Source organism: Pantherophis guttatus, chromosome 9 (assembly GCF_059756535.1).
Source record: "Pantherophis guttatus breed Tessera chromosome 9, ASM5975653v1, whole genome shotgun sequence".
Taxonomy (NCBI): domain Eukaryota; kingdom Metazoa; phylum Chordata; class Lepidosauria; order Squamata; family Colubridae; genus Pantherophis; species Pantherophis guttatus.
In genome coordinates, this window is record NC_142071.1 from 21099186 (window position 1) to 21122377 (window position 23192).

The 23192-nt window shown below is 43.4% G+C and overlaps 1 protein-coding gene across 2 annotated transcripts in view; it reads right to left on the reverse strand.

The window, feature by feature from the left end:
• The window catches only part of ETS1 (ETS proto-oncogene 1, transcription factor), a 155321-nt gene that overhangs the window by 91239 nt on the left and 40890 nt on the right, over window positions 1-23192 (reverse strand). The window contains exon 1 of one of the 2 annotated variants that reach the window (XM_034421945.3): window positions 3721-4408. The exons of the other annotated variant lie outside the window; for it this stretch is intronic. Coding sequence (XP_034277836.1) covers window positions 3721-3802 — 82 coding nt within the window. The 5' untranslated portion in view covers window positions 3803-4408. Of the gene's footprint in view, window positions 1-3720; window positions 4409-23192 lie in introns of those variants that run through there. 2 annotated transcript variants of the gene reach the window in all.

Genomic DNA, 23192 nt, shown 5'->3' on the forward strand with positions numbered 1-23192 from the left:
GATTCACAAGATATTTAATACCTTCCAATTCAAGGTAACAATTGCATTTGTGTATTTGGTGGTGCTGTTCCTTTCTTTTTAAGGAACATCTATTTTTACAATGCCTTATAAGCATCTGCATTTGCAAAATTATGTTGCAAATTCATTGACTGGAAAGCAATGTCTTGGTAGCCTCAAATGTGCTGTTGGGTTTTTTTTCTTCAGAAGGCAATTGGACTGATTTTTTTTCTTGAGGAAGAAATGTTTTTTCCCCCTTGAGGATGAAGAGGTTTCCCCTTTCATCCAAGAAGCTTCATCAGTTCTAACTGAATGGTGGGGTATGAAAGGATTAGTTCTGATGAACCAATGGTGGTACAAATCCTGTTATGACTTCCAATTATCACTTGTTTCACCCTACCCATCCACCCCCAATTTGCTAGGACATTAAACAGTCCATTAAACAGTGGTTGCTTTAAAATTCAAGAGAGGGAGGGGGAGGGGAGGGGGAGGAAGAAGAGGAAGAGGAAGAAGAAGAAGAGGAGGAGGAGAAGGAGGAAGAAGAAGAAGAAGAGGAGGAAAAGGAGGAAGAGGAAGAGGAAGAGGAAAAGGAGGAGGAGGAGGAAGAAGAAGAAGGGGAAAAGGAGGAAGAAGAAGAGGAAGAGGAGGAGGAGGAGAAAGAAGAAGAAGAGGAAAAGGAAGAGGAGGAGGAAGAAGAGGAAAAGGAGGAAGCGGAAGAGGAGGAGAAGGAGGAGGAGGAAGAGGAGGAGGAGGAGAAGGAGGAAGAAGAAGAAGAAGAAGAAGAAGAAGAAGAAGAAGAAGAAGAAGAAGAAGAAGAAGAAGAAGAAGAAGAAGAAGAAGAAGAAGACATTCAACCTCTGAATGCTGAGGTTTAATCCTTTCCTCACCAGGGGAATGTAGCTGGGCTTAGCCTTTTCCTTGATCAAGGAAACTCTAAATACTGTTTTCTTTCTAGGAATCCAGTACAGTAGCAGAACCCTTAACCTTCAGAGCTTGCAAAGTCACCTAAGGTTAAAAGAATGCAGATCTTCCCAGTAATGCACCAAGATTGGGCTTAGCATTAACGTGAGCCTTTAAAGTTATTGATGGTCCCAGTAGCATAGCAACATGCTCCTGAAATCATCTCCACAAGATAGCATCAAGGGCTGGACTCTCTCCTCTCTCTCTTCCCCTCCCTTCTCTTTCATCATAGTTTTCCCAGCCTTTGAGGCTGGGGGTGGGAGTTACAAACAATCTAGGAACAGTATTCTGCCATAATGACTGGGGGGGGGGAATAGCTGAGATATTTACTTGACCACAGAAAAAAGAAAAACTGGCTGAAACCCTCCAAGAGTGTTAAGCATTTATATCTTAAAGGGGAAAACTACCCAAATAAGACCTAATCATTAACTTATTTTCTTCCCAAGGCAAACAAAACATTGTATTTTTGGCTTGGGTAAAGGCCCACTTAGGAAGGGGAGTAAATTTAGGAAGGCTCTTTTTTTTTTAGAGGCGTATGTAGAAATGTTACGTGAAAAAGGTCAAGAAAGTTGAATCAGAATTTTCTCATCCCTAGATCTCCCTTAAATCTCTGGAAGGATCCACATTCTCTAGATACCTCACGCATTACAGCTTCATCTTTTTCTGGCAAAAACAAGAGCTTGCCCTATTTAGAAGGGCCAAAAAGAAATTGCTGACTTAAGGGCGCCCAAGCTGCAACCCAACTGGAGGAAATCAATTCTACTGGATTCAAATGAGTTACTTTTGAGTAGACTCCTCCTGCATTCTATACACTATCCATGTCCCAAAGGTGTTTTTCAAAAGACAACTGAACTTTGGTGTATGTGTGTTTTTTTCTTTGAAAGCATTTCCCTTCTCATCCAAGAGGCTTCTTCAGTTCTGAACTGAAAAAACATCAGAACTGAAGAAGCTTCTTGGATGAGAAGGGAAACCTCTTTCTCAAGGGAAAAAAATGTCCAGATGTCTTTTGAAAAGCACTTTTGGGACAACCATGACCTGGAGGGTTGAGAATCTCCATACATTACCCTGTTTCCCCGAAAATAAGACCCAACCGGAAAATAAGTCCTAGCATGATTTTTTAGGATGCTTGTAATATAAGCCCTACCCCACAAAATAAGCCCCAGTTAAGATTGTCAGCCAGATGGTGCATTTAGTATCGTATTTCCTCCAAAATAAGACCCCCAAAATAAGGCCTTAATGCATCTTTTGGATGCATCTTTTGGAGCAAAAAATAATATAAGACCCGGTCTTATTTTCAGGGAAACACGGTATCAATGCAATTCATGGGTTTTTTTAATGAGAATCTAAATTCTGATTCACCTTCTTTGAATATGCTCACAACTCAATGGACAATAGAGTTCAACGAAAGCCTCTGAATTATTAAATCTAATCATTTATTAAATTGATATATCTTCTTGCATCCTTCCCCTGGTTTTCCCCTTGAAAAGGAGCTCCTCCTGGCACCTCGAGTTTATGGTAGAGGAAGTCCAATCGGCAACTTTTCAGCAAAGATCTCTTTGCAGTATAAATCAGCTTCCTTTTAAGCCCACACAAACACCCCGGGCCAGATCTATTAAGTTTCTTCAAACCACATGCCTGAATTGTATTACACCTCCGCACAGACAGAAACATGGGGGGAGGGAAGGAGAGGAGACAGGGAGAGATCAATCGATCGATCAATCAATCAATCATGATGGAGGCCAGAGAGAGAACACAAGGTCTGGAGAATAGGGTACAATTGTCAATAAAAGGCGCAGATATTATCTTACACACACTCCAGGTTTCTGGAGGCAGGAGGTCGTTGGATCCCCCGACCCATACTCCACCCAATTGAGACACCACCCCCCCAATCGCCTCCTCTTTGACCTAGTAGCAAGGAGCAGAGGTGGGTTGAGAAGCGTCAGAAAGCAGATTTGACACAACCGCGGTGATGCCTGCAGGACATTTCAATCTCTCTCCATCATCCTTCTTTTTCTTCTCCTCCTTTCCTTCCCCCCAAACCCCATAAATTTACAAATACAGTTCAAAGCTGAGGACCAAGATGGACCCTTTCCCTTGTCAAGAAGCGAAAAGGATCCAGGACTGAAGCAAGCATCCTCCCCAAGGAGTGGAGGAAAGGGGGAGAGAGAGAGAGAGAGAGAGAGAGAATGGGGATTGGGGGGTTCCCAGAGCCGCTGATAGTCAGGAAAGAAAAGGAGAGTTTGTGAATCAAAGGTAGCAAAAATGAAAGAAGAAGAAGAAGGAGAAGGAGAAGGAGAAAGAGAAGGAGAAGGAGAAGAGCCCTGGTAGCGCAGCAGACTAAAGCACTGTTATTAAGACCAGCTGCCTGCAATTACTGCAAGTTCAAATCTCCCCAGGCTCAAGGTTGACTCAGCCTTCCATCCTTTCAAAGGTAGGTAAAATGAGGACCCAGATTATGGGGGCAATAAGCTGACTTTGTATAAATATACAAAAGGATGAAGGCTATTGCTTAACGCATTGTAAGCCGCCCTGAGTCTCCGGAGAAGGGCGGCATATAAATCAAATTTTTTAAAAAAAAAGGAAGAAGAAGGAGGAAGAGGAAGAGGAGGAAGAAGGAGAAGAAGAAGAAGAAGAAAGAAAGAAAGAAAGAAAGAAAGAAAGAAAGAAAGAAAGAAAGAAAGAAAGAAAGAAAGAAAGAAAGAATTGGCCACGGCTTGAAAGGTAGAGCCGGGGCAGGCGATGCGAGCGACTGACTTGACTCACCGGGGGATGGAAAGAGATCCACCTCCACCTTCTCGGCTTTGATGATGGTCAAGGTGGGCTTCGGGTCGCCCGCCGCCTTCATGGTGGGAAAAAAAAGGGGGGGAGCCTGGAAGCCGGGCGAGGGGAAAGGGGGCAGAGGGACCTCGGCGGAGGAAGGGAAAGCCTGGGCTCCCCCCTCCTTGGACGGCGAGGCGCTTCTCCCGAGCGCCAAGACGGCCGGAGAAGACTGGCTGGCCGGCTGGGTTGACTTTCTTTTGCGGTACCCGCTTGCTTTCCTTCGCTCGCTCGCTCGCTCGCCCGGGCTCTTCAGCGCGGCCCTGATGGGCTCCGGCCGCGGCTCTCGCTCCCTTCCGCCTTCCCTTTCGTCTTGCTAGGGCGTTTCTCTCCTCGAGCGTCTCTGCTCCCCCCTCTCCTCCTCCTCCTCCTCCTCCTCCTCGCCCAGTAGCGAGGAATTGGGCTGCGGCGAAAGAGGGAGGGAGGGAGGCGGCCTCCGCTCGGGGACAGCGGCCGGGGCGGGGGGGGAGGCTGGGTGGGAAAGGCTTCCTCCGCCCCAAACGGCTGGCTGGGACCAACCCAGCTGCCGCTGGGTCCCGCTCTCCGTCCTCCCCGCCCCAGGTTAGAAAACAGGGCGCAGCGATGCTCCTCCACGTGGCGCCCTTTCTTCCCCTGGTTTTCTCCTCGGTCCGGAGAGGGGTGGGGAAGGGAAGGGAGGGGTGGGGAGGAAGACCAAAGTGAGTGTGCTTGGGTGTGAGTGTGTGTCAATTCATTGGGGCCCTAAGACAAAAGACTTCACCTTTTGGGAAGCTCCAAAGTCTTCATCGATCCGGGGTTAAAGTCTACCCCGGGTCCAGATGTTGAAGGCGACATCTGTATCCCGCAAAAAGTTTTAATCGCCATCCGGACGGACGGACGGAATAAACCGAGTTCAGGCCGGCGGTTCGAATCCCTAGTATGGGTCTCCTGCGTTGAGCCAGGAGGGGGTGGACTAGATGACCTCCAAGGTCCCCTTCCAACTCTTGTTACTGTTACATCGAGTTCTGAATTATGAGCCTCTGGAGGTTCCTTCTGCCCGTTTTAAGGTCTCTTAGAAATGTGGGGAGTCCCTTCTTTTGAACCCCCGCGAAGGCCCGTCGACCCCCGTGTGTGCCATTGATTTCACCTACGTTTTCCCTAGGTTTAAAAAAAAAAAAAAAAGTTGGAGGAGGTATAATTTTCCTAAATTACCATGTGAAAGTGGTGGTGGAGCCGAGCTGGCTAGCTCATCTTCCAAGGTTGTGAAATGTTGAGTTCAGCTTCCCTTTCTCAGGTAAACAAGCTCGCCCCCCTCGTTACTAAAACCTGCCGCCCCCCCCCTCTCCCAGGTCCAACTGTCCTTTGCACGCACACACAAACACACAAGGAAGTGCAATTAGTCTCCTGACAACTTTCCACCCAGATCTCGGAGCAGCTCAGCTAACTATACAAACCGCAAAAAGTTTTTGAAGAGAGGCTTTTAAGCCACTCGGTTTATTTAAAACCCATCGCTGTGAAAGGGGGGGGGGCTTGATTGGTACCCAGCAAAATGCAAAATAAAAAATCAACTACCTCCTGGAGCTCTTCGTGGTGGCATGGATGCTGCCACCATCACTATCCCTCTACTGAAAAAAATTATCCCCGCAAAGAAGAGAGAGAAAAGCAGCAGCAAGTGTAGGTCTGAATTTGCAGCCTCCGGATTTGAAATTCTCCTGCCTCTATTGTGTCTTCTCTTTTTGATGATGAGTTCTGCAGAACTTGGAAGCTTGCCCGTCCCTTTCATGCTATTTCGGGATTAAAAAGTTTTCCCAAGCTATGGATTCTGGATTTGCCCCTCTCTGCCTTAGGCCAATGTATCTGTGATTGCTTTTATTATTTAAGACACTTTTTTTAAAAAAAAAATTGATTTATATGCCTTCTCCAGAGACTCAGGGCAGCTTACAATGCATTAAGCAATAGCCTTCATACTTTTGTATATTTATACAAAGTCAGCTTATTGCCCCCACAATCTGGGTCCTTTTCAAGCCACTTTTTTTAAATTTTTCCTCCCATCCCATCATGGGATTTAAAGCAGCATTTACCAGGTTCGTGGACTCAAACACTGATCAGCCTCAGAGTTTATTTTACGATGGAAAATGCATTTTATTATCTTTTTAGAGGCTGCCTTGCCAATCTCTAGCTTATCTTGGTGAGGCTGTTTTGTGAATAAAATGGGATAAAATCGATGCTCGTGATTTCTGGGTTTTTAAATGTCACCTTGCTGTACCATTTCTAGGGTGTGCAAATCCACTCTTTACATAAGGAAACGAAGAATTTTCTGTATGCCATGATCACTTAGAAAGCCAGGTATAATATGCCTAATTATTTAAGTATAATATGTCTTGGAAGGATGCAATGAGAAAGAAAAGGTAAAGGTAAAGGTTCCCCTCGCATATATGTGCTAGTCATTCCCGACTCTAGAGGGCGGTGCTCATCTCCATTTCAAAGCCAAAGAGCCAGCGCTGTCCGAAGATGTCTCCGTGGTCATGTGGCCGGCATGACTCAACATCAAAGGCGCACGGAACACTGTTACCTTCCCACCAAATGTGGTCCCTATTTTTCTACTTGCATTTTTAAGTGCTTTCGAACTGCTAGGTTGACAGAAGCTGGGACAAGTAACGGGAGCTCACCCCGTTACGCAGCATTAGGGATTCGAACCGCTGAACTGCCGACCTTTTGATCGACAAGCTCAGTGTCTTAGCCACTGAGCCACCGCATCCCTGTCTTGGAAGGACACAATGAGAAAGACAAAGAGGCCCTTATTACTACTTATAGAAAAATAATAGTTAAAAAGAATGGTTGCTCTATGCAGTTTTGAAATTGTCCCTTTGCATTGCTATTATTAGTAGTGTGGGGGGTTAAACTACAGTTAGATTCACACTTTAAGACTTGAATATAATAATTCAAGCCCAAACCAAGGATCTAAGAATGATGATGATAGCATCTAAGAATGTAACCAATCCCAAGCAGGATGGGTTGGGGTTTTTATTATTTATTTATTTATTAGTTCAATTTATATGCCACCCTTCTCCGAAGACTCAGGGTGGTTTACAATGCACTTATAGCAATAGCCTTCATTCTTTTGTATATACCTGCTTATTAGGGCTTTTGGCCCCACCATAAGTGGTGTTTCTACAAAGTCAGCTTATTGCCCCCACAATCCGGGTCCTCAATTTACCTACCTCGGAAGGATGGAAGGCTGAGTCAACCTTGAGCCTGGTGAGATTTGAACTTGCATTAATTGCAGGCAGCTGGCTGCTAAGTGCTACATAACAGCACTTAGTCCGCTGCACCACCAAGGCTCTTGTTTGTTTGTTTGTAAAATTAGGGTTTTGGGGCCTAATAAATTCAATAGTTCCAGTTATTGGGGAAGCCCTTTAAGTATTGCTCTGAGAGCCCCAATCACAATTGGTATAACAATTATAATGATCTCATATGGAATTTTGTTGGTCGGTCAATAGGAAGATCTCCATTTTTGATTGTTAGCATCTTCAATCAAGAGTAAACATTTATTCCAAAATCTAGTGATTAAAGTTCTTCATTTACAGTTATTTCAATGCATGTCATTATATTATTGCGGGTGAAATGTGATTTTTTTTTTAAAAAAATGTTGTTTTATTGTGTATCAGAAGGGGGATGGGACCAGGGGTGAAATGCTACTGGTTCGCTCCAGTTTGAGCAAACCAGTAGTGATAAAGACTACCAGTTTGGGCCAATTGGTAGTAAAAAAAAATACTTTAAAAAGGTTTTAACAAAGGTTCCAACTATCGTGCAGCACAGCTGTGCCGTGCAATCGTCAGAACTTTTTTTTACTTTTTTAAAGCATTTTTTTACTACCGGTTCCAGCGAAAAAGTAGTAAAACAATGCTTTAAAAAAGTAAAAAAACAGGTTCCAAAGCTCGTGCAGCACAGCTGTGATTGTCGGAACTTTTTTTTAAACTTTTTTAAAGCATGTTTTTACTACCTATTCTCCTGAACCAATGGTAAAAAAATGCTTTACAAAAGTAAAAAAAAAAAAAAAGTTGGCCACGCCCACCCAGTCACATGACTCCACCTCCACCACCAAGCCATGCCCACAGAACCGGTAGCAACAAATTTTACATTTCACCACTGGATGGGACATATCTGAAGATGCTGGATACTAGATTGTTTGAATGGGGCTGGAATGATTTAAATACAGCTGTCAATCTAATTACAAAGCTCCAGGTTCAAATCTTGACCAGCGAGTGTAAATAAAGCCACAGTTTTACGCGTTAGCAAGCATAAATCTACCATGTTCTACAGACCTAAAATTGCTCCCTGCTGAAAACTGAGCCTATACTTAGTTGAGATTACAGTGTGATTACAGTTTATGAGAGTCCACAGTGGTGACCCTTTGGGTTCACACAACAGAGTAAGCCTGTAACCTCAATTAGAAGCAATATGCTTACTCATAAGCATATAATACTATAAGAGTTATGGAGAGAGGGAAATGCTATTGTGCGTGTACGTGCTATCAGAGTTGAGTTGAGTGAAAAAACACAGCTTTAGTCCTTGGGCAGTTCCTTTCAATCTAATCTATCTAATAAGGTTGCCATGGGAAAAAAAATAGGAGGGACCATCTGCTAGCTAGGCAGTCTTTCTGAGAGCCACTTTCCCATGATAATCACAGGGTTTAAAAAGTAGCAAATTCTTGTAAAGTGAGTGAATATTCTCTTTACTTGGCGTAGCATTTTGGGGTACAAGAGTTATTAAGGCAGGGAATGGTGAACTGAGAGGAGATTCTCAACTTGCATTTACTCAAGTGTCCTAATTTTTGAAGTCCAAGACAAAACGCTTGTCTACTGGTGTCTTCTTCTCTACTTCGACACACATATATATATATGGATGCAGCATGAATAGTCTTGAGAATGTTATCTGGGAGGAGTTTGATGCTGTGACTCCTGATGATGTGGACAGGATTTTGGGGAGACTTAGTGCGGCCACATGTTTACTGGACCCGTGTCCCTCCTGGTTGGTACTGGCTTCCCGGGAGGTTACACGAGGCTGGCTCCAGGGTGTTATCAACGCTTCGTTGAGTGAGGGTTACTTCCCCACCGCCTTGAAAGAGGCGGTGGTGAGGCCTCTCCTCAAGAAGCCGTCCCTGGATCCGGCAATATTGGCCAACTATCGTCCTGTCTCCAACCTTCGCTTTATGGCGAAGGTTGTTGAGAGTGTGGTCGCACGACAGTTTCCGCAATTCCTGGAGGAAACATCTTATCTAGATCCATTCCAGTCGGGTTTCAGGTCTGGGCACAGCACAGAAACGGCATTGGTCGCGTTGGTTGATGATCTCTGGAGGGCTCGGGACAGGGGTTGTTCCTCTGTTCTGGTCCTGTTAGACCTCTCAGCGGCTTTTGATACCATCGACCATGGTATCACGCTGCACCGGCTGGAAGAGTTGGGGGTGGGAGGCACCGTGTTGCGGTGGTTCTCCTCCTTTCTCTCCGACCGGTCGCAGTTTGTGTTGGCAGGGGGGCAGAGGTCGACCTCGAGGCCTCTCATTTGTGGAGTGCCGCAGGGATCGGTCCTCTCGCCCCTTCTGTTCAACATTTATGTGAAGCCGCTGGGTGAGATCATCCGTGGCTTTGGGGTGAGATACCACCAGTACGCTGATGACACCCAGCTGTACATCTCCACCCCAGGCCACCCCAACGATGCCCTTGAAGTGATGTCCCAGTGCCTGGAGGCTGTACGGGTCTGGATGGGGAGGAACAGGCTCAAGCTCAACCCTTCCAAGACTGAGTGGCTGTGGCTCCCGGCATCCCGATATAGTCAGTTGACTCCATCACTGACTATTGGGGGCGAGTCATTGGCCCCCACAGAGAGGGCTCGCAATCTGGGAGTCCTTCTGGATATGCAGCTGTCCTTGGAGGAACATCTGACGGCTGTAACCAGGGGGACCTTTTGTCAGGTTCGCCTGATTCGCCAGTTGCGGCCCTTTCTTGATCGGGATTCCCTGTGCACAGTCACTCACGCCCTCGTCACCTCTCGCCTTGACTATTGCAACGCTCTCTACATGGGGCTCCCCTTGAGGAGCACCCGGAGGCTCCAGCTGGTCCAGAACGCAGCAGCGCGGGTAGTGACGGGAGCAGCATGGCGCTCCCATGTAACACCGCTCCTGCGCGAGCTGCACTGGCTCCCAGTTGTCTTCCGGGTGCGCTTCAAGGTGTTGGTTATCACCTTTAAAGCGCTCCATGGCATAGGGCCTAGCTATCTTCGAGACCGCCTGCTGCTACCAACGACCTCCCATCGACCCGTGCGCTCCCACAGAGAGGGCCTCCTTGGGGTGCCATCAGCCAGACAATGTAGGCTGGTGACCCCCAGGGGAAGGGCCTTCTCTGTGGGGGCTCCCACCCTCTGGAATCAGCTCCCCCCAGAGATAAGGAGAATCCAAGACCTCAGTGCCTTCCGTCGCGCCCTTAAAACCCATTTATTTAAACAAGCCGGGCTGGCTTAAGATGAAATTTTTAACTGTTTTTAAATGTTTTAAACGTTTTTAATTGGTAAATGAGTTTTAATTGGGCCAAATTTATATATCTTTTAATTGTTTTTAATATTTGTTCTGCATGTTTTTTAATCTGGCTGTACACCGCCCTGAGTCCTCAGGGAGAAGGGCGGTATAGAAATCCAATATAAAATAAAATAAAATAAATAAAATAAATAAAATCTGTAAGCATAAACACCCTTTCTTGTGAAAATGGCATTTTAATATCTGTCCTGGTAGTTTCAGGAAGTAATTGATAGGACATAAGAGCAAAACCTGAGACTTGCCTGATTGCATTTTTTATCCGTGTAGTCATATTTTCCCTCTCCCCGAAATTAACAAGCCTTTCAGTAGATTTAGGTCAGAAAAACAATGAAAGGGGAAAAAGTGTAGGAGGTGACCCCTGCCCTTTGGCTTTTCTGCTCTGATACATGAAGAAGAAGAGAGAAAGAAAGAGAGAGAGAGAGAGAGAGAGAGAGAGAGAGACAGAGACAGAGACAGAGAGAGAGAGAGGAAGGAAGGAAGGAAGGAAGGAAGGAAGGAAGGAAGGAAGGAAGGAAGGAAGGAAGGAAAGAAAGAAAGAAAGAAAGAAAGAAAGAAAGAAGAAAGAGGGAAGGGAAAGGAAGGAAGGAAGGAAGGAAGGAAAGAGAGAGAGAGAAAGAAAGGAAGGAAGGGAAAGAAAGAAAGGAAGGAAAGAAAGAAAAGAAAGGGAGAGGAAGAAAGAAAAGAAAGAAAGAAAGAAAGAAAGAAAGAAAGAAAGAAAGAAAGAAAGAAAGAAAGAAAGAAAGAAGAGAAAGGAGGGAGGGAGGGAGAAGGAAGGAAGGAAGGGTTCCTAAGGGTTAGAAAGAGCTATTGAATGTTATTCAGCATGTAAACCAAGCTTCATATACTTCTCTATCCAAAAATAAAATATATCAGTGATCAACTCATTCAAATCTACAATCTCTCCTTTACGTCTTTACCTACTTTGTTTGTCTATCTGTCTATCTAGTTAGCTAGCTATTATCTCACCAAAGTTGGCTGTAGGAAGCCAACACGTGTACCTAAACATAGTATGATGAGCCCACCCGGACTAGCTGCTGTACTACCATGACATTGCCTTCATCTTAAATTCATCCCATGAGTGAGACAAGCTTAAGTCATCTTTAGCTGCACTGCGGTAAATCTCCCTCCCCTTATTCTTTTTGTTGAAAGTCAACCCCAATATCTGGTTGGATTTGTCACTGGGGTGGAGCAAGAAATCAGGTGACTCGGGAACAGAAACAATTGAAGCCTTGACAAAAGGGACAATAAATATCATGTTGGTACTCAAGGTGGAGAACATTTCTAATTAGCAATGGTGAAGGTCCTTTGTTCCACATGTTTCATTCAGATATCTACTGAGACATTGGGCTAATTAAAAAATAATCTTGACCTAACATTGAGAATGTCTTGCTTCTTTCCCCTACTCCCTTTTATTAATATACTTTCCTTGATGAAGAGATTTGGAGAAGTAGACAGTGTCCTAGAAAGGAGTCTGGATTGTAAGATCTGTACATCTTCGGTTAACAATAATTACATTTTTTTTTGTTCTTTCTCCCATGAAAGTGCCTTGTAAAATGATCCGGAAAATCAACAATCAATTCAGTAGGCAGAATGAATAGATGGATGGATTTTAGGAGGCACATGAACATGGTTTAATTTCCCCAGAGTAACGTTCTCCTTCTATCTTCCTATTCTGGGTTATTTAGGCTTGAGGTTGTATCCAAAATCAATATTTTTGTTAAAAAAAAAGACAACCCAAAGTTGAACCTCTAGATTAGGAGTGTCCAACCCTTGGCAACTTTAAGACTTGTGCATTTTAAGAATGGCTGGCTAGCTGGGAAACTCTGGGAGTTGAAGTCCACAAATCTAATCATCCAAGTTGATTAGGGGACTGGAGGCTATAAAACATACAATGAACAGTTGCAAGAACTCAGCATGGCTAGTCTAGTGAAGAGAAGGACCAGGAGAAGGAGACAGGATAGCAGTCTTCCAATATTCAAGGGGCTGCCCCAGAGAGGAGGGGGTCAAGCTATTTTCCAAAGCACCAGAAGGCCAGAAAAGGAATAATGGATGGAAACTGATCAAGGAGAGATTCAACCTAGAAATTTTCTGACAGTGAGAACAATCAACCAGTGGAACAGAAGTTGTCTTTGGAAGTTGTGGGAGCTTCATCCCTGGAGGCTTTCAAGAAGAGGCTGCACTGCCATCTATCAGAAATGGTGTAGGGTCTACTACTTGGGTGGGGGGTTGGACTAGATGACCTACAAGGTCCCTTCCAACACTGTTACTCTGCTAATCTGTTAATCTTAAAGCTATCAAGGTTGGGCGTCCCTGCTGTAGATCATTCATGACTGCTGCTTTCTCCTATCTATCCATAACCACTTATCCTGGTATATCAAATTTTCTGCTGACAACTGAGAAGCCTTCCTACACAATGTTACCCAGTTCACCAACATTAACACCAAAGTTACAACAGTGGTGAGATCTGTATCATAGCAACACATAATACGCATAGCTCTATAACCAAAAAGCCTTGGTTTAGACGTAAATATTTTATTGCCACTTAGATAAGTTTTCTTTTTTAAAGTACCAAACCACAAACGGCAATTCACAGAAAGGAGAGTATGACTCACAGACACCCATTTACTGTCACCTCTTACAGAAAAAATAAGCAGCATGGATGTCATTAAGCAATCTGCTAGCTGTCGTTCTCTTGTCAACAACATCTCACTATTGTTCATTGCACTGCAAAGTTTGGGTTTTTTTAAAAAAAAAATGAATTCTGCGGCCTGTTACGCACAAATTTCTCTTTAGCCTTTTTAGACTGCAACAGTATAAGAATGAATAATCCCAGACTGATAATTTTAAGCAAAATTTCAGGTGATCATTGGAAATCAGGTCAATGTAGAGTTTTTCAATGAGTCCTTTCAAGGGTTCAACTGTAGGACACCACAACTAATGCCACACAAAAATATAGAATAGCAATAGCCCTTAGACTTATATACCACTTTGCAGTGCTTTACAGCCCTCTCTTAAGTGGTTTACAGAGTCAACATATTGCCCCCAAACGATCTGGTCCTCATTTTACTGATCTTGGAAGGATGGAAGGATGAGTCAACCTTAGGCTGGTCAGGATCGAACTCCTGGCAGTGGGCAGATTTAGTCTGCAATACTGCATTCTAACCACTGGGAAGGGGGAGGGAGGAAGGGAGGGAAATGGCAATAGCACTTGGACTTATATACCACTTCACAGAGCTTTTCAGCCCTCTCTAAGCGGTTTACAGAGTCAGCCTATGGGCCCAGCAATCTGGATCCACTTCGGAAGGATGGAAGGCTGAGGCAACCTTGAGCCTGGTGAGATTCGAACTGCCAAACTTCAGTCAGCCAGCAGTCAGCAGACATAGCCTGCAGTACTGCCCTCTAACCACTGAACCACCACGGCCCTCCCTCCCTCCCTTCCTTCCTTCCTTCCTTCCTTCCTTCCTTTTCCACTTTATCCCTTCCTTCTTTAGCACTTGGCAATAGCACTTAGACTTACATACTGCTTTACAGTGCTTTGCAGCCCTCTCTATGCGGATTACAGTCAGCCTATTGCCCCCAACAATCTGGGTCCTCATTTTGTCCACCTTAGAAGGATGAAAGGCTGAGTCAACCTTGAGCCTGGTGAGATTCGGACTGCCAAACTGCAGAATCTATGCTCATTGACCCTTACAGGTCAAATTTACTCTGATTCTAAGTTTATATGCCACGTTCACCCACCATCTCAGGATGAAAATCTTAAGTCCGGGTACACCTTAACATACAGAACGATGCATAAATGTGTTTTAGGCACATGCCGTTAGATGGGACTTTAGCGAGGTAGAACAATCCTCCTCTACTTTTTTCCTACCAGTTAACATTCTCTGTGATGAAAAAGGATTTGTCTTTCGAACTTTGCTGGGAGAAGGAAGTAATTTGGGTGACGTACTCATCAGTTCCTACATTGTCGTGCGAGATGAAGGAAAGGTGTGGATGTTTTTATTTTATTACACCCATCATTTCTCTGGTCATCTGCAGCCATCCAGGGGTTCCACCCTTTTATTAAAGGAAAATATCAGAGCGAAACTCCTGCCATGGAATTTTCCCAGGAAAGGAAAGTGGGAACAGCTCAGGGTGGTTTCAGAGGGATGGAAAATGTACAACAAAAAGCATCAGTGACAGCAGCCACAATAATACCTGGTCAATTCCAACAGTGGCACCAGAGGTGGGTTTCAGCAGGTTCTGACCAGTTCTGGAGAACCGGTAGTGGAAATTTTGAGTAGTTTGAAGAACTGATTGTAAAAATTCTGACTGGCCCTGCCCCCATCTATTCACTGCCTCCCGAGTCCCAGCTGATCGGGAGGAAATGGGGATTTTGCAGTAACCTTCCCCTGGAGTGGGGAGGGAATGGAGATTTTACAGTATTCTTCCCCTGCCACGCCTACCAAGCCACGCCATGCCCACCAAGCCACACCCACAGAACCGGTAGTAAAAATTTTTGAAACCCACCACTGTCTGCAAGGGTATTTGTGTGTGAGATGAAGAGAGTATTTCATCATCACATACAAATCCTCTCCATTTTTATGCAAGCTTTATGATATTGCACCCAGGTACAAAAGTCTGCTAGAGAGGCGACTGCTACACTTCAATCTTGGTTTAATCGAAACTCCTTGTTGAAAATGATCTGTTCTTTAGCCAAATAAATAAATAGATGAACTTCGGATTAGATCACTGCAATGCAAAAGAAAACACATCATCATCATCGGGGGATTTTGTTATGAAAAAGTAAGATTGTTTGATCCTGGGCCTGTGATCAGGTTGACCTTATCTCTAGATCAGGGGTCTCCAACCTTGGCAACTTTAAGACTTGTGGACTTCAACTCTCAACAGGGGAGTTGAAGTCCACAAGTCTTAAAGTTGCCAAGATTGGAGACCCCTGTTCTAGATGGCCATTATTTTCATTGTGTTGTACAACCTGTGATGTTTTCCAGGCTGGTACTACAGAGTAAAATTTACCAACTCCTTCTGTTACTATGAGCTTGTTCAGCATGCAAATATATTTGAAAGATGGATGGAGATTCATTTAGGAACTACTAATGCAACAAAGATGTACAGTAGGTGGTTTCATATTGCAGTGATAAGACGTGACATTCTCCCCTGCTATTTCTGGAGGGAGGGGGCACATCAGGGGATAACCCCCGAGTCCCCAACCCAAACTTCTCCTTCCCTTCAGGTTTCTGATTCACCTCTTCTGCCCATAAGAATAAAGCTCTTGGGAAAGAAAAGTGGGCAGTCTGATTCAAATACGTACGGAACATTATTTTCTGGGACCATCTCAAGATGAATCACTGTTTTACTGTGGTTTCAACTGATGGGTTCAGGTTTTTTTTCTCTTATTGTTCTATTTTTGTAAGCCACCAAAGTCTTCGGGATTGCAGAGCATACAAATAGAGAAAATAAGTAAAATAAGGAATCTGGGTACAAGATTGTTAACTTATACCCACGCACATGTGTATGCGTGTGCATAGGTAGTAGGTAGGCAGAAAGAGATAGATAGATAGATAGATAGATAGATAGATAGATAGATAGATAGATAGATGGATGGATGATAGGTAGGTAGGTAGGTAGATAGGTAGGTAGATATGATATAGATAGGTAGGTAGGTAGGTAGATATGATATAGATGGATGGATAGGTAGGTAGGTAGATAGGTAGATAGATATGATATAGATGGATGGATGGATGGATGGATGGATGGGTAGGTAGGTAGGTAGGTAGGTAGATGGATAGATATGATATAGATAGATAGATAGATAGATAGATAGATAGATAGATAGATAGACAGACAGATAGATAATGATAGACTGATTCAATTCACTGTAAGAAGAAGACCTCTCTGTTCAAGGTAATAGACTCTAATTTACTTTGTTAGTCCAGCATGGGTTGATACATATACATTTCATTTTTTTGTTACTTTTCAGTCTAGGTTTGAAAGAGTGACTAGAACAGTCCCTCTGCCTATTATGTGCCTAAGTGAAGACTAGAACCTGGGTGTCTCTGCCTTAAGTCCAATTCCTTGATCTCATTTCCCTTGGGCTGTGAAGGAGTGACCAGACCAAAGTCACTTAACTACCTTCTATGCCTAAGGGGATTAGAACCTGGGTCTCTGCTCTTAGTCCTGCAGTTTAACTACTTCAACACACGAATTGTCCTTCCTTCCTTCCTTCCTTCCTTCCTTCCTTCCTTCCTTCCTTCCTTCCTTCCTTCCTTCCTTCCTGTCTTTCCTTCCTTCCTTCCTTCCTTTCCTTCCTTCCTTCCCTGCCTCCCTCCTTCTCATTCCCATCTCCTTCCTTCCTTCCTTCCTTCCTTCCTTCTTTCCTTTCCTTCCCTGCCTCCCTCGTTCTCATTCCCATCTCCTTCCTTCCTTCCCTTCCTCTTTCCTTCCCTCTTCTAGCTCCTGTACATACAGTAGGCCCCAAACACTAGTTCTTGCCTTTTATAATAAATAAGTGTAAAAGAAGCAGCTGTGCATAGGGAAGACTGATCATGTTGCAAGCTCAGAAAGACAGATGTGATTCAATTTTCAGAAGCCAATTATCTTGCCTTTCAAAGGCCTCAGCAAGTATTTGCACAGACCAGAGAGCCACAGCAGAGAATGTGCTCTGTGATCAATACAGAGAGAGAGAGAGAGAGAGAGAGAGAGAGAGAGAGAGAGAGAGAGAGAGAGAGAGAGAGAGAGAGAGAGAAGGGTTGTGTAGCCACCTGCGGCCTTTATGCTGTAATGACAATGCTGTCCAAATGCAGCTTTGGTCCCTGGAGTGTAAAAAAACAGACCTGATCATCCCCCTGGTTTGCTGCAGTGCTCAGTAACACAGGCCATCCAGGATGCACATTTTCCTCCCCAGCAAACCACAAACGCCTGGAACAGAACCGAGAACCGAGGCTTCCAACCCCCTGCCTCTCCAACAGCTGAACAGACAGCCCCAGTCGTTGTCCCGTTCCCCCCCCCCACTCCCCAGAAGCTGTTTCTCACGGAAATAACGTCCAACAAGCACAGGCAGCGAACCCGAAGGGAAAGCAAACGAGAAGCCAAAGGGATAGGATGGAGCAAAGATCAACACCGAGGAGGTGACGTTTCCATGATTTTCTCAGCGGACAAAACCCGGAGAATTGGACAAAACTCTTGCTTTGGCTTTGTTTGTTCAGCTTCTGAGCCCCTGCACCTGAACTAAACATTTGCCTTCTTCTCAAGCCAGACGCTGGAAGCTTTAACAGGAGCCTGGGATGCAGGTAGCCTCTCCTTAATGTGCTCCTCAGTACATTTTGTACAGTACGGACGGGGTTTAGTTTTCCTTCTAAAGGGCACCATTTCTTGGCTGATTATTCATGAGATGGAGCAGTTATTTCACTTTTACCTCAGGCCTGCCTGCCTGCCTGAGTAGAAAGTTGAGACTATATTAGATTTTTATCCTGCCTTTATTATTATTTTATAAGGAACTCAAGATAATGAATGTCCCTAAAACTCCTTCCTCCTTCTATTTTCCTCACAACAACAATACTATGAGGTGGATTGGGCTGAGAGAGAGAGTGACTGGCCCAAAGTCACCCAGCCAGCTTTCATTACCTAAGGCAGGACTGGAATTCACCATCTCCTCGTGATTAGCCCAAAGTCACCCAGCCAGCTTTCATGCCTAAGGCAGGACTAGAACTCACCATCTCCTGGTGAGTCACCCGGCTGGTTTTCACACTGAAGGCAAGACTAGAACTCACTGTCTCCTGGTTTCCAGGCCAGCACCTTCACCTTCACCTTCACTACATCAAACGTGCATAATTTGTATGTGTGTGTATCATCCAGGCACAAAAAAATGTATAATACTCAACAAATGTTTAATGTTCCAGAAACTCTGTCAAAGTCCAAATGATGTCCAGTCCTAAAGAAAATTGCACACTTTTATTTTAATTAATTTGATACATTCATTAACTATAGATTTCAATGTTTAAACATACTTGGATTAAGATTTTTTTTAAAAAAATATTTCTTAAAATTTGATTCATACCCACCAGGAAAACAAATCATAACCAACAATTAATATTCTTCTATATTTCTCCCACGCATTAATACATGCAGTTGGCATTAAGAAGTCTGATTCCCTTGATAACTAAGATAAATGTTTCATAGACTACTGTGGGAATTACCATATGTTTTGTGGATACCATCAACAAAGACTAACAATGATCTGCTTAACCCAAGAATGAGGTCCTTGTTGTTCTCCAAGTCTGATTTGGCCACAAGCTTCATCATCTCCTACCACTGGCCATATTGACTAAGTCTTCAGCTGTTGAAACATCTGGAAATCAGAAGGGTGCAAAACACCCTTGATCCCAACTGAGCCTTCAATTTGATCTGGAAAACAATCTTCTTGTATGCACAAACATCCATTAAATTGTCAAATTGATTTAGAAGCGCCCAGTTTGATTTGATTCACAGGCTCAATTTGGAGACTCAATTGGAAGATTCAGTTGAAATTAGTGATTATTACTCTTTGAATTAATTCTTTGAACCAACTTTGTTGGAAAACTCAAGTTCTCCATTCCTAAATGTAAAACATGTACACACAAAATAGTCAAAAGCTCTCTGGATAATTGTCTCATATAGTTCAAAGATGGGTTTTCACATGCTGACTGAGTTCCTGCATTGTCTGGGATAAAAGTCCCAAACAACTCTTTAAGTATAGTAAATATCCTGCCTAAAACCTTGAATAGGTTCTACCACTCAAAATAGATAGCTATGAATTAGCTATCAATCACCTAACTAACTGGCTGTTTCTTGTGTTCTGTAGGCTACCACATTATGTGACCTCCTTGAATTTCTGAATGGCCACGGATTGGTGATAACCCTGGTTTGAATTACATGGATTAAGTTGTACCCTAGTATCGTATCTGACTCTTCAATAGCTATGACTTATTTCTGGAAGGTTCTCTGCTCAGGAATTAAGTAGGATGCTTCTCCAATCTCACTGAATCTGGAAGATCCTCCATCTTCAGGAAGTACTTTCTCTTTTTTTAGAAAAGCATAATTTTGCAGCTATGGAAGCTGGCTTCAAAATGCACATCTCCAAGCAGAAACAAAGCAACGATTAACTCAATATCGCAGGCAGCATAGAGGTGTGGAATCTGGAGAGAATAGCTGCAATTTTCTGGAAGTTGCAGCCCTCACCCTACCCCATCTTTGTAAAGCTGTGAAAGTATTTCAGAGACACCCAAATCTGGTTCCAAAGCTTGTGGGATCAAAGGTAAGAGTTTCTGAATTATAGTTGAGCATCTCAGTGAATTTCCAGATGACATGGAACGTCTCTGATTATGTTCCATTTCTTTAAATATATATATAGAAGAAACAACATAAAATGTCTGACAGGCCTGAAAGCGATGAATAGAGATTTCATCCCACCATGGCCATTTTAACATCTTTCAACATAGGAAAAAAACCCTGATTGCAAAAATATCGCACATTTATACCTATGAATTAAAAGAAATAAATATTTGACCTCTACAGGGAGGAGTCATAAAATATGGGTGTGTCTGGCTGAAGAGGTCCAAGAAGGCCGAAATAGTGCTATCCCAGTCTCCCATAAGTCTCAGAAGAAACAACATAAAATGTCTGACAGGCCTGAAAGCGATGAATAGAGATTTCATCCCACCATGGCCATTTTAACATCTTTCAACATAGGAAAAAAACCCTGATTGCAAAAATATCGCACACACACACACACACACACACACACATATATATATATATGCCTTTGTAGTATAAGTCATGGTAAACATCAAAACTGTTTTGTAATTAGAATCATCAAAATCTTATAGGCAACATCTGCCTTAATAATGGCAGAAATCATCTTTTCATTAGAGTAGAGTGGAGTGGAGTGGAGTGGAGTGGAGTGGAGTGGAATGGAATGGAATGGAATGGAATGGAATAGAATAGAATAGAATAGAATAGAATAGAATAGAATAGAATAGAATAGAATAGAATAACAGAGTTGGAAGGGACCTTGGAGGTCTTCTAGTCCAACCCCCTGCTTAGGCAGGAAACCCTATACCACTTCAGACAAATGGTTATCCAACATCTTCTTAAAAACTTCCATTGTTGGAGCATTTACAACTTCTGGAGGCGAGTTGTTCCAGTAATTAATTGTTCTAACTGTCAGGAAATTCTCCTTAGTTCTAGGTTGCTTCTCTCCTGGATTAGTTTCCACCCATTGCTTCTTGTCTTGTCCTCAGATGCTTTGGAGAATAGCTTGACCCCTTCCTCTTTGTGGCAGCCCCTGAGATATTGGAACACTGCTATCATGTCTTCCCTAGTCCTCCTTTTCATCGAACTAGACATACCCAGTTCCTGCAACTGTTCTTCATATGTTTTAGCCTCCAGTCCCCTAATCATTTTTGTTGCCCTGTTCTGCCCACCAAAACTCAAACAGAGAGCAATTCAATTCAATTCAGTTAAGACTAAGGAGGGAACATTATTTTGTTCCATCTCAGCAGTTATGCAAATCTTCCCTGTCAAATGTCAAGGTGATCTGAATTCTAACTTTTCCATAATGTGAACTCCAACAAGCCATCCCAAATATGCATATTAAGAAAAAGTGAAAAGAAAAGAAAAAATGTATAAATTCAGGGAAAGCATCCACAAAAACTTGGTAGGAAAAAGGAAGCTGCTCTCCAAAAACAAATCAAAGAGCCTTGATAGTACAGTGGTCTAAGCACCCTGTTATTAACACAGCTGCCTGCAATTTACTGCTGGTTCGAATCTCTCCAAGGCTCAAGGTTGACTCAGCCTTCCATCCTTTCTAAGGTAGGTGAAATGAGGACCCAGATTGTGGGGGCAATAAGCTGACTTTGTATAAATATACAAAAGTATGAAGGCTATTGCTTAACGCATTGTAAGCTGCCCTGAGTCTCCGGAGAAGGGCGGCATATAAATCAAATTAAAAAAAAAAAATTAGCTAGATAACGTGTACACCAAATTCAAATATCGGGAGAAATACACAGCAAATGTATGTTTCTAGGTAATGCAGAAATGGAATGTGCCATAGAAATGTAATTTGGAAAATACGACATTGATCCAAGGTGACCGGGACAGTTTCACAAATCTCAGTCAAAATTTTGCTTCCAGCAGGAAAAAAAAAACAGCCCAGAACAATATTTTTTTATTTATATTGTGCCTTATATCAGCATGATGTTAAATGGACTCCAGAGGATGGTAGAGGACAGGAAGGCCTGGAGGAACGTTGTCCATGGGATTGCAATGGGTCGGACACAACTTCGCAACTAACAACAACAACAAATATTTTTATAAATAATTCAAGGCAGTGAACATATGCAATACGCCTTCCTCCTGCTATTTTACCCACTTGTGAGGTGAGTTGGGCTGGGAGAGAGTGATTGGCTCAAAGTCACCCAGCCAGCTTTCATGCCTAGAACTTACAGTCGCCTAGTGATTGGCCCAAAGTCACCCAGCCAACTTTTCATGCCTAAGGCAGGATTAGAATTCACCATCTCCTGGTGATTGGCCCAAAGTCACCCAGCCAACTTTCTTGCCTAGAACTAGCCCATAGAGCTCAATGGGCTGGCGGCCCCCAGGGGGAGAGCCTTCTCTGTGGGGGCACCTACTATCTGGAACGAGCTCCCCCCGGAGATACGGAGGATCCCGGATCTGCGCACCTTCCGCCTCGCTCTAAAGACCTTTTTATTTCACCAGGTGGGCCTGGCCTAATTTGCTCCCTCTTTTTTTAAAAAAATAAATTTTTAATATTTTTAGTATTTTATATATTCAAATGTTTAAATTTGTTTTAAATTGATTGGGGTTTTAATCTGTCTAGGCCAAAACTATTTAATTTGATTTTATTCTGCACATTAATTTTGTATGTATGTATTGTATTGTTGGCTGTGCACCGCCCTGAGTCCTTCGGGAGTAGGGCGGTATATAAATCAAATAAAAGTAAAGTAAAGAAAAGTAAAGAACTCACAGCCGCCTAGTGATTGGCCCAAAGTTACCCAACTGGCTTTCATGCTTAAAACAGGACTAGAACTCAGAGTCACCTGACTTTTAGAATTCTAGTGTTCAGTAATATTTGCTGTCCATAATTCAACATGGACTTTTTGTATGCTAAGTGTTTCATCGCTGCACTAAAAATGAGAAAGAGGGGGGGAGGGGGGAGGGAGGGAGGGAGGGAGGGAGAGAGAGAGAGAGAGAGAGAGAGAGAGAGGGAGAGAGAGAGAGGGTTGTGACTCTCACGAGCTACACTTCCGAGTCCTCGTTCTATGAGCTCCTTTACTGCATTTGGTGTTGGAAAATTTGCCATTTCCACTGGCCTCAATTTGGTAGATCTGCTCTCCAAGGGAACTAACAGCTGAGCAGTCTGCCTCCACACGTGTTTGGGTTTCTTGGGGTGGTTTTCTTGGACTGTGATCTTGGCCACACAACAATGCAGCTCTTGTTCTGCTTTATATTTATTTATATATATATATATATATATATATATATATATATATATATATATATATATATATATATAATAGATCAATCTAAAATTATAAACACGGGGGCAGCCCGTAGGCAGAGAAAGATCACATACCCCATGCGGAGGCTGAACAAAAGGCCTGCTATTTCTGAACAATTAGCCAGCGAAGAGAACATCTATCCACTTCGATTAGAAGCACCATGTGCCTCCAAGTCAAGGCATTGTAAAACTAATTAAATAACACGCTTCTCTCCCCAGGCTGATCGCCTGATTAACTCTCTCTCTCTCTTTCTCTCTCTCCATCCCCCAGGAAAATATCTCAATCCAGATGGAATCACACCAATGGTTCCTCTATTT